This window comes from Scophthalmus maximus, chromosome 18 (assembly GCF_022379125.1).
Source record: "Scophthalmus maximus strain ysfricsl-2021 chromosome 18, ASM2237912v1, whole genome shotgun sequence".
Classification (NCBI taxonomy): Eukaryota; Metazoa; Chordata; class Actinopteri; order Pleuronectiformes; family Scophthalmidae; genus Scophthalmus; species Scophthalmus maximus.
This window is the reverse complement of record NC_061532.1, coordinates 3,817,776-3,830,117: the sequence shown is the minus strand read 5'-3', so window position 1 is coordinate 3,830,117 and position 12,342 is coordinate 3,817,776. Positions and strand designations below refer to the sequence as shown.

Genomic DNA, 12,342 nt, shown 5'->3' with positions numbered 1-12,342 from the left:
ATTTGACAAAGTTCTGTGAGAAATTGGACAGCAGCATTCCATAACTCAGTCATGTTGCTGGATATGTACGTCTTCCTTAAGGGGAGTTGATTATTTGTTATATTATTAATGTTTAATTTTACGAGTGGGGAAAAAATGGTATCAGATTAGTATCGGATCGGTATCGGCAGATACTCAAGGTTGCAGGATTGGTATCGGATCGGACATGAAAACGTGTTATCGTCCCATCCCTAATTGTATCACCGTTGGCTTAAGGCTAACTGTCATTTGTAGCACCTTAGCAGGACAGTGGCAGAAAAACACCAGACAAACTGGTGAAACAAGACAATACACACATTACCGTGCTTCACACAGTAGTATCTCACACACACACACACACACACACACACACACACACACACACACACACACACACACACACACACACACACACACACACACACACACACACACACACACACACACACACACACACACACACACACACACAGACACACACACACACACACACACACACACACACAGAGTATAGGGCAGACTTACCAGAGTCCTGGGAGTTGAGCACCTCTAGGGCGTGCATCATGGCACTGGCGAACACGTTGGCGTCCTCCTTGCTGCCAAAGTTGAGGCCGTAGACCTGTCTGGAGTCGCGCCACTGGTGGAAGGTCTGCGTGGCCTGGTTGTACTTCAGGCCCTTGGGGATTGCACAGTTTATCACCACCTGAAGAGGGAGGGGGACAAGACAATGTGCTCACAATTGGCCTGGGGTTGGGCAGCGCACTCTCTTCTTTAATGGGCTCTGCTCTCACTGAATTCACTTTGTGTAAGTTTTGATTCACATCACGTCAAAGTGTGCTAGATATTGGTCAAAGTGAGTCAGGTCGATAACCAAAGCAAAACACCTCGAACGATGATGAGTGTGTCGTGTTTGACAGACCCCAAAAAACGCAAAGTCCCCCATCGGCAGCAGTCGCAGCCACTGGCAAAGTCAAACCCCCTCCACGGACGGCAATAAACGAAGTGAGGCAACATCGACAACTTAATCAACGTCTTCAGGCAAAGGATCAGCTCGGCAGGTGAATTTTTTGTTGTTGAAGATAACTTGGCTTTTTCTTTTTTTGCTATCTTGGTTGACATTAGTTAAGCATTCTTACTAACGTTTGCCAACACAGTCAATAACTCCTTACATGCTACTTAGAACGCTGAAACAGTGTGGCAGATTTTATTTTAGTATGTTCAAAACCTTAGTATGGAACAAATAAGAGCTGCAACAGTTAATGGACTAATAATCGATTACTAAATGAATCGGCAACTATTTTGATAATCGATTAATCGGTTCAAGTAGCTTTATGGGGGGAAAAAAAGTTGAATGTCTGATTTCAGCTTCTTAAATGTGAATATTTTCTGGTTTGTTTGCTCCTCTATGACAGTAAACTAAATATCTTTAGTCTGTGGACAAAACAAAACGTCGTATTGGTGGTTTGGAAAACACAATGGACATTTTTCACCATTTTATGGACCAAACAACTAATCGATTAATCGACAAAAAAAAATCGACAGATTAATCCATTATGAAAATAATTGTTAGTTGCAGCCCTAAAACAAATACACGTACAAGTACACGTTCATGTGGAAATATTGCAGTACTGAATAAGCACTGCAGTTGTGACAATGACAACAACAACGACATGACAGAAAATGTAACTCTCCTAAAAGTAATACCAAAAAGAGGTACCATTGGGTCACGGTAATGAATTCCACACACCACTACCAGATCAATTCAAATGTTCCCTACTGTATCTGCTGCGTTATGCATTTCGAACCTCAGCAGTCACGATGACGGAACGCTGCCTCGTCCTGTATAGCTGCGTTGGGAGTGCAGGGAGCTTGAACTGACATTAAATACCGTTGTGGAAAAAAGGTTTGGGAAAGTGTATGTGACAGCTGGGCTGCCCTGAGATTTATAGCTCGGCAGCATAAAAACACAAGACATAAAAACAAGGAGTGGAGATATTCAGGTTTCAGGGTGTCAGTCAATCTCTCTGTCTCTCCGCCCACGACACGAACCCCCTCCGCCTGCCACCAGCCAGTCACAGATACGATTCCAAACAAATCCGCTCTCTCCGATTCTTGTCCAGCAAAAAGGCCCTCAGTGTAATGAAACGGCCGACAGCCGACGGTGTGGTAAAATATCATTTGTACCTGCTCGTAAAAGGGGGCTTTATGATCCACTCGGTCTTGTGTTTAAGCTGCTTTCAGAGCTAACATCAGGGGTTTTTAGTGTCCCGGGCAGCCGGCCAAAGGAGAAAGACCTCGAGCTATATACTCCTCTGTGACTTCTTCAGACGGAGTGAATTTGACAAAGTGGGGACGCCAGAACCCGCGGGTCCACAGCAGCCCCTCTACACTTCTGCTTCCTTCATACTAGTAGTTGATGTAGTCTTTTCTTTTTCATTTGGTCTTATGCTTCCCAGATACATGAGACCACCCTTTCAAAAGACACTGAAAAGACTCTCCCATCTAAAGACAGTGTGTCATTAGTCGCAGAGTTTTTAGTCGCAGTCTAGGATTTTGCAAAGACTGGGAATCTTTCAGGCTAACTATTTACAAGACTGCAACTAGATTCCTTTTGGCCACAGGTGCCCTATAGTGCGTGCAATGGTTTGTACAGAAAAAACAGCCAACAAGAAAAAGACTAGTCTCCACAGAATGTGGAGACGACGGGAATACATGCTGCAACATGAACATCGCATGGGGACTCCGGTGAAGCCTCGAACGCCGCAGTCTCAAAACGACCTGGTTGCGATGTCCCCGTTCATGCAACCGGGTGGTTTAGAAACCGCAGCGTTCGCCGGAGTCTCCGTGCGATGTTGCAGCATGTACTCCCCCACAGCCTTTCTGCTTCTTGTTTGGTTCTGGAAAGAGCTCACCCGTTGGCTGTTGACAATGTTCACGCCACTATCTGCGCGGGCGAAGACTTAAAAAATTGTACTGTTTGAAATGCTGATAATCGGAAACGTCAACACGAGAAAAAGACGAGCGCGCCTCGATTCCAGCAAAACTCAAGGAAAACAGAAGCTCAAGATTCAGAAAGAAGGTTCAGCGGCAGGTCAGCTCGAGTGTGTGTACTCTATGTGTGAGTCTGTACATCTTTTTTCCCCCTACACCGGGGCAGAGTTCCAGTCCGAGAGTGTGAGAAAACACTTTCTGTGTACTTTAACAAGCCGATGTCAACAAATATGGATTTTTTTTTTAAGGAATATTCCATAAACTTGCTGACCTTGGGGACCTCAAAATAACTCCACTCTTACCACTCATACCTGCTGACGACTTCAGATTCTTTAAACTGTATGATATGAATATTAGATTTAATATCAACTTCGCCGAACAGCTGGTGGCATTAGCTGTAGTCAGTAGGCTACATGTTCTTGCAACGGGATTCCCTGGCTTTGTAGTCATATGCACATTTCGCTGCTTACATAAAACTGAATATTTTATACACCATATTTGGTAACAGTAAGCTTTGCCATCCCGCTTTCAGATCTAATAGTCCCGATAAACTTTGCGATTGAAACTTTGTGGTTGGGTATGAAGCACTGTTCCTGCCACTCAACGCGGTTCCCCACTTGAAGCGTGGACTGCCTTCAGTGTGCTACATGGTTGGTCTCCGGGCTCCGGTTATAGAAGCAAAGCTAGAGTTGACATCGGTGATGCTTTTCTAGACATCTCTTGGCGAGTAAAGATTTTTATGATGCCACAACATTTCAGCCAGATTTCAACATTTTTAGATATAGCTCCTATAAGACATCGTATATTTAAGTTAGTTGGGCCTTAAAGGGGCAGTAAGCGATTTTAGAGAAAGCTTGTTTCTCTCTTTGTTGTCCTTGTGATTTAACTGCTCTAGCCGGGCTGTAAAGCCGCGACCTCCGGTATGGGAGTCCAACGCACTAGCCACGAGGCCAAAACCACGGAGTTGCAGCGCCACCCGCCAGCACGTCTCTTAAGGTGTCGACGAGTGATGTTTACAGACTTCACTCGCATTGTTGTGTGGTGCGGTCCGCACCAATTTTTTTGTTTTCAATTTACAGAGGAAGGACTGAACCGGAAACCCATAAAAAATCAAATTTGCCACACACAGAACCGACAGCTTAGGGATTGTGAGGAAATATTTGCTGATTTTCAGAAAACGTGTATTGCTTACGTATCGCTTACTGCCCCTTTAACTGTGACAAAAGCTAGTGTGCCAGTTGTTGTCAGTGTTACAACGTGTGTTCAATATGTGTCATACCATTTGTCGTTTAACTTCAAGTTGAACCAGCACACAAAATTTAAAGAGATGACTTACGGAAGTGAAAAGGCCTTATTCTGTCTCTCTCATAATCAAATAGACTTTACTGATGTAAATAAACCATCCGAACACATTAATAACTGAGGATTATTTGCTGAGCGTTGTTAATCTGTGTTTTTCTGAGAGTGGCCGCAGTTTCAATTTGTGTTGTGCTGTCTTTTGATTTGATGTGGTTGTTATTGACCCTTTTTCATTTTGATTTGATTATTCCATTGTGACTGAACCATCATTGCCAACTGATGAGTCAGTTACAAAGTAACAATTTAAAGCCATTAAATGACAATGACATAATTTGCAACTCTGAAAATTCAACTCCACTGTCTTTTTCTATAGCTACAAAGATTCAAACAAGTATTCCAGTGAACAATTTCAAAAACAACAGTCGTTCAGGCCGGACTCGTCTCTTCCCCCGCGGAGTTCAGCTGACATCATGCATGCGTGCGCGGGCTCCTCGCTTCACGCACTGACCTGATGATCCTGGATCTTGCGTCCCACCACGCGGAAGGCGTTGTTGCCCGTGTGGTGGTAGATGTGGACCCTGCTGAAGCCGGTGGAGCCGCCGGCCGGGACCCACTTCTTATTGGCGTCGTCGTACACCATGACAGCGGCTCGCGCCTGGCAGATACTCTGTTCACTGGAGGGACAGGGGACACACAGAGAGAGGGAGAGAATCATCATACATCATTTACCTTTGCCGTGTATAAAAAGAACCTACATCAGCATACTTATTTACATGCACACATATTTCATTTTGTCCAGTTAATGTGTGTTACTACATCCGTGATGTGGGCTGCTGCGCAAGCAGGAGTGACAGACTGCGGCGAGGGAAACGGTCAATTATTCATTGCACGGCTACTGCTCAAACTGCCGATACCAAAGAACGACGGAGGAGAGATACTGATGTCCGTACGCCACCGCAATACTGACAACCTGAATACAAGAAGGGGAAAGAGACCGAAACGAGAGGGCAAAAAAGAAAGAAGCCGGAGGAGTGATGACAGGGGGGGAAGATTTACTTCCACTCAGACTCCATTTCAAATGCGTCTCATATCCAGATCCTAATCTAAATAGGATTTTAACTGGATCACCACAACGTCTGGTGTTGAAATGCGTCTCTAGAGTGAACTATGTGTGATCTGATCAGTGTCCAGCTCATGTCACATCCTCTTCTTGGAATAATGTCCACGGTTGAGGGCTGAGGAGCGAAGGGGCCGCGCCACGTGTTTTTACCGGCTGGAACAGTCACGTGCGAATATCAATTCCGCCCACATAGTTAATGCATGTAGATTGGCAACACAATTTGCATGCACGCGCTCGTGTTTCCTGTGGCCGCAATGTGTCCCTGACCACCTGCGGTGGTGCTTTAGCTGATCTGATCACAACGCCGCCTCCAATGCATCTCGAGCGCATTTACACGTGGCGTCAAAAAAAAACTATCTGATCAAAACATTGTTTAATGCCAAGTGTAAATGGGCAACAGGACTCCCGACCTCGTGTTCTTATGAATGCATGTGTTTAAAAGGTTGGAAATGCGTGAAAATGGAGGGTCAGCACCGAAAAGCGCCCTGAATGTCAAGTGTGAACGAGGTTGTCACACATTTCACTCACACACACACTCACACACACGCACGCACGCACGCGCGCGCGCGCGCGCGCGCAGACAAACACCATTGCAAGCAGTCTCCTGTCTGAGCCAAAGCTACTCCAGATGCATCTCAATGTGCATGGGGGAAGAAAGAAAAAAGACAGGAAAGGGAATCTTCTTGAAAACGGCCGCGAAGCACTTATCTGATGGGAGTTTTGCATACTCGTATTTTACACACGTGCGGCGAAGACACGCACGCGCGTTCCAGTGCGTCTCCCCCTGCACACCTTCATCACCTGCATCCAGCTTTCACGGACACTTCCCCGCCCACAGAAGATGAACTGTGTTGACACTCAGTAGCCACAGTAGAGCAGCTGACCAACTTCACATCGCCAGCTCTCTGTCTCTGGGCTTTTTTTCTCACACACCTGTACAGACCATGGGTCGACACCTTGGCCCGTAACTTATTCGTGAATGGAAACAAAAACGGGAGCTGCTACTGAAGTGGAGGAAAAAGACATGATGGCAGATGTCATCCCTTTTTTCAACTCGCTGCTCGGTCTGAGGATTTCTACATATTCTGCAGGCGAAGGACGAAACCTCACATCTACAGGATGCATTCATTTTTCACAAAGGCTCAGAGCAGCAATTGTGTATTTGCGCTGTAGTTTAAGGCGGTACGTCATCATGATCAGGAAGGTCAAACTGATGGAAACAGTGAGGGGAGTTTCTGTTTATACTGTATATATACACTGACTTTCCTTTCCCTGCAGCTCTGCAGATTCAGGGCGTGGTTGGGGTAGGAGACGATGTTGCTGGCCAGACTTGTTATGTAATTATGCGATGATATGCTGATCCACACGGCTTCTCGAGAAGTTGGCCCACAATCTACACGCAGATTCCCACGTTGCACTTGGGCTTTCGACGTGTCAGTTGAGTTTGTCTTTGTTGGTAAAAAAAAAACGCTCATGGCTTTTTCTCGGAGCCCAGGGATGACGTCTTCCATTGTTTTTCTTTGGCCAACCACCTCCCTATATCCCAACGGGGTTAAATCTACCATAATATGAATTACTATCGCCAAAAATCAGATGGAAGATCCATAGCACTTTCAACACATGTGAAGACACAGGGAAGCAACAAGTGTGCTTAGCTTAGCATAAAGATTAGGATTAAAAAAGGAAACAGCTACTCGGGCTCTTTGCACAAGCTCACCAATCAACTTTTTATTTTATAGAATAAAACTTACCATAGTGTAAAAAAACAAAACCTTTTCCTCATATTTATAGAAAGCGGTATCAAACCAAATTTCTTACAGATTCTTGTCTGGAAAGCGAATGTGCTTATTCTCCAAAAAGGTCAAACTAATTATGCATTGACAAGAAAGATACGAAATTGGTATTGATCTTTTCATCTAATACGGTTTGTACAATAAGGTTTTGAAGAATTTACCACAATGTCCAATGATTCCTTTAGTAAATGACTGCTGTTGTCAACACCATGGACTGACATCTTAGCTCAAGACACATTGTTTCAGCGTGTGACCCTGCAGTCTGGGGAAAAAAAGTGAGGAGAACACGAGAACAAGATTTAGTTTGTAGCGTTTTCTGGGGCTGGGTGGTTGTTATTTGACTACAAATAAAAAAAAGGATGCGGTTGACTCAATAGGACCAAAACTAAAAGCCTTTCTGAAAATAGCTGACAAACTCCACATGTATTGTAAACATGTGTAAACTCCAAATTTTTGTGCGGTGACTGCACTGTGGTCGGCGTTTGTGTGGAAGGGGGCGACTGTAAGCGTGAGTCAGCCGAGGGGGGCCCCCCGGGGGGGGTTTTTCCGCGTCTTTTGCAAACCGCTGGGAGGCGCAAAGGCGGAGAAATTCCTCCCAGAGTGCGGCGAGAGAGGAGGGAACCGTGGCCGCCGCTGCGAGGGCAAGCGCGCGCAAGGACGACACACCGGGAGGAAACAGGCCCTGAAAAACCACACGGGTGGAGAACGCAGAGGGACATGACATGTCGCGTCTTCCACCTCCATTGAGGTTCACGTGCTGAGGCGCTGCCTCTTTGTCTGTGTGCCAGGCTCCACGTGTCCACGGAAAAATGGCGTTTCTTTGCCAGGAACAGTGGTTCTGAAAAACAGATGTTGTCCGACTTAACCCAAGCTACGGAGGCGCATTGCATTTGCTGGATAAAAAGAAGAGCAATTGACACCTTATCTCATAATTACGAGATCCTGAACTCGTAATTACGAGAGAGGATGGGAGCTCTCGCTATTGTTGCGAGAAACACAAGACGGCGAGCAATCGTGGTGCCGTCGCAACTGATCTGCCTTTACCTCCCTCTCGGTTTGAGACACTGGGAAATAGAGACGTCGGGGTTACTCTGGCGGAAAAAAGCCAAGCCTGACGCGCTGGAAGTCGCTCTCTTCCCGCAGGAGCAGTTAGACCAACGTGGGATGCTTTATGTTCATGAACTGATGCATTTGAAATGCACCCTTGGTGGTGCAGAAGAAGAACTGTCCGAACTCAATATCCCAGGTCCCCCAGGAGAACAGCTACGGAAGGCAACGGAACCGTCAATAATAATAATACATAATTACAAGATCTTTTCTCATAATGACGAGATATGGTGTCTTTTTTTTCCCTTTCTTCTTCTTCCGTGAATGCAGTGCGCTTCCGTATCGAGCCGACCTGCCGGATGATCTCGAGTAGCTCTTCGTCAACACCATCTGCACTGTTTCTACTGAGTGTTAATTATACATTTTACACAGGGTGTTATTCAGAGCCCCCCCCGTCCAAGAGTTTAACCTTGTTATCGTGTCAATATGGTGTTGTTGTATTTTTTAAGACATTATCATCAGCGCAACAAGCAGTGGATACCGTGGCTGAGTATTTTTCCACTTCCAATGACAGGATAAAAAATTTAAAAAAATTAAATGCACTTAGAGAGATGCTATACTCCCACTGCACGCCCCCCCCCCCCCCACATGGTTTCCAATATTACCATTCATAATTTAAGTTGCTTATTATGACTGAAGAACATGGCTTAATATCTATTTACACAGACTGTCACTGGATTTTAGACCATTTCAATAGCATATGTATGTAATGTATGTATGTGTGCTTTCAACTTATTTGACAAAGGATATCCCTGGTTGACCTGGTCTTTATCATTTCAGTTTGAAGGTGATGACACGGCTTCACTGACACACCACAGGAATCCTATTCAGAAATATATCCCAGTTATATACAGCACAAGAGTGTACAAAGGTTTTCTAATGGAGTGGAAGGAAGGACACACACACACACACACACACACACACACACACACACACACACACACACACACACACACACACACACACACACACACACACACACACACACACACACACACACACACACACACACACACACACACACACACACACACACACACACACACACACACACACACACACACACACAGAGAGAGAGAGAAATGGAGAGAGAGAGAGAGAAATGGAGAGAGAGAGAGAGAGAGAGAGAGAGAGAGAGAGGGGAAAAATCTGCGGATCTGACGGAAACAGGGATGGATAATGGGATATGAGACGGGACTATTTTCATCTCCCTCATTAATGTTAATGAGGCTCTGAGTGAAAAACGGTTCCGACTTCAAAGAGGAACAGAGCAGTTCTCGGGGGCCACCCTGCCGGGATGGGGTTGGGGGGGGTGTGACACAGGGTGAGGGAGCGGGGCGTGGGTGTACAGAGGGCGGAGAGATGAGAGGAAGCAAAATGAGATCTTTAAAACAGAAAGAAAGTCGATGGCTAAAGGCATACAGATATATTTTGCCCAGGATGCTCCGTGAAAAAAAAAGCAGCTTCATCCATCTAATAACCTCCCCCACACACACACACACAAACAATCACACACATTATTGTTCAATAATAAGATAGGTCAGCATTAGTATTCTTGACGATAGTAAATAATGCAGCCTCACACAGGGGCAGAAAGTACATCCTTGATACAATGTCTGATTTGCATCACCACTACCGATGGAAGTTTTTGACTAATTTCGCCAAAGTTACGTAAGCAGGCAGGCGGTGGCTCGTCTAAAAATAGAAAGGACTGAAATCTCATTCATGCTGCGTCTGCCCAAAACTATTCAACAAAAAACGAAGGCAATGAGGAACGATTTCATTTTTGTCATGCCAGGCTACACCGCTCCCCTCTGAGCGAGTGTGGTGAATCACTGGGACTCCGTGTGGCAGACTGCTAAGAGTTTAGAGCAGACTTCTCCAAATTAAAAAATATGTTTAGTTATTGAGGAAAACTCCCAAAACACTTTAGGTTCCAGGGTCCATAAGGAAGCTTATCAAAGTTATGATCTAGATAAAAGACCTCTCTGATTTAACCGATTTCACTCACATTTAGACAGCAGGAAACTGGGCATCTTGTAATCCACTTATGCTTTAATTTTTTTTGCAACAGTTTACAGAGACATCCGCAAACCTTTGGTACATACTTTACAGAATGTAATAAATACATGAATGCCCCGTACGGCTGAAGGACACAAAGACCTTTACCCCCCCGATACTTAAATTGTATCTGCTGACACAATCCAATCCAATAACAGCAATGTCTCCATCTCCCGCATTTAATCTGTGTACTGTACACCTGTACTGTACTTAAAGAAATAAGTACATAGGTGTCAAGAAAAAAAGATACTGCAGTTATTGCAGAGTGTGTGTGTTTGCGTTGTGTTTTTAAAATCAAAAGCTACCTCATGAATGTGTCCAGGTTTTAAAAAACAGCACGGGAGAGTATTTTGCACACTTGTGTTATCGTTATATAAAGAGTTCTTTACATTACACACTACAGACACTAGACAACCGGCCTATGATCTAAAGTCTTCGTGTTAGAGCTGTGAGATCTTTACCTCGTCCACCGTACATCTAGAAGTTAGCTCCAGCGCTGATATGGTTTTCATAGGGCTCCTCCTTTTGTTTTTTTGTGTTCCCACTCGAGGAAGAGTTCACAGTGCACTCTCATTAAAGTCGCCGTTTTTTTTATGGCACTTCGCTGGCACACAACAGCTGCCTGTTTACAGCGTTCATTCGTTTGCCAGTTATGAGGTTAATTTTATTTTACTCTCAGGGATATTTTTTTCATTTCGAGAGAAGGGGTGGGGGGGGGGGGGGGGGGGTTCGGAAAAGAACAGTACGTGTCCTCTCATAGTTTCCCATGTAATCACAGAGACTGTCAGCATTCCAGCTGCTCAATCAGCTGGTTGCCATTACAGTGCGACTCTCTCTTCCGCCTCGTCCATTCCCTCCGTTTTCGATCGAGACGGAAGAAGAACGAAAGGAGAAAAAAAAGGCCCGTCTTCCCGCGGGTTTCTACGCAACTGGACTGCAACAGCAAAATTTGTTTTTCAGGGAAACATGATTAAAACCGGATTGGGTTTTACACAATGAGGCCGACGCGCTACAGTGGCCGGGACTGTTTTAGGGGTAGTTTGCATCTTCTCTTCTCTCCCTGAGCCCCGTGTGGGTTTCCTCTGCTCTGCTCTGGTTTCCTCCCACGGTCCACTGTCATGCGGGTTAGGTTCACTGGCAACTCGGTCGCACTCCCAATTACTTCCTCGCTCCTGCGTTTAAAGAATTGTAACAACGCAATTTCCTCAAGAGCGCCCCCCCCCCCCCCCCCCCCCCCGCAAACCCAAAAATATTAGAAAGGAACCACTTCACTACCTGATTGGGAAGTTAAAAAAAAAAAAAAGGAATCGACATGGTTTTTGAGTTCTCCTCCGGAAACGAAATGATTAAATGCACAGATGACACGGGACACGCACACACAAACCTTTAAACTCTTTTTGTATAGGAGTAAACTAGTTTGTCTTACAACAGAGGGTGTTTCTTTTCTGTATTTCTCCGTCTCTCTTGAAATCGACTCGCCTTTTAGCAGTCTGGCCTCTTTTTTTGAGGGGGGGGGGGGGCTACACTCTGGAGGGCCAGAGTCAGTTTCCTTCCAAGCTGCGGGGAGGAGGATAAATCCCGTGAAGCCGAGGCAAAACATGCGAGGCAGAGGCGCACAAATGTTGGAGGGGAGGCCTTTCCAAGCTCGGGTGGGGGGACTCCGGGGGGGGGGGGGGGAGTCCCCGCTATGAAATTGGACGAGAGCGGGGAAAGGGAAAGAAAAGAGGGAAGAAAGAAGGAAAGACAGAGGGAGAGGTAAACCGGGACGACCCGAGGGTTTGTTTGAGGGAGGAGTGCAGTTGGCTTCAGAAGGATGCGAGGAGCTCTGGGGAGCATCGCAGCCACATCTGCATCCTTCCTTTTCCTTCCTCGGCAAACCGGGCTTTTCATTTTTCGGCTCACACCTTCCTCCTTTTTATTTTCACCCTGTTTCAATTTATAACTTTGTGTACC

The 12,342-nt window shown here is 45.6% G+C and overlaps 1 protein-coding gene across 6 annotated transcripts in view; it reads right to left on the bottom strand.

Moving 5' to 3' along the window:
- The window catches only part of enah (ENAH actin regulator), a 113,886-nt gene that overhangs the window by 54,458 nt on the left and 47,086 nt on the right, over positions 1-12,342 (bottom strand). For all 6 annotated transcript variants that reach the window (XM_047328422.1, XM_035616837.2, XM_047328421.1 and 3 more), the window contains 2 exons: positions 4,817-4,982; positions 544-721 (listed from right to left, as the gene is read on the bottom strand). In XM_047328422.1, the coding sequence (XP_047184378.1) occupies positions 544-721; positions 4,817-4,982 (344 nt within the window). The remainder of the gene's footprint in view (positions 1-543; positions 722-4,816; positions 4,983-12,342) is intronic.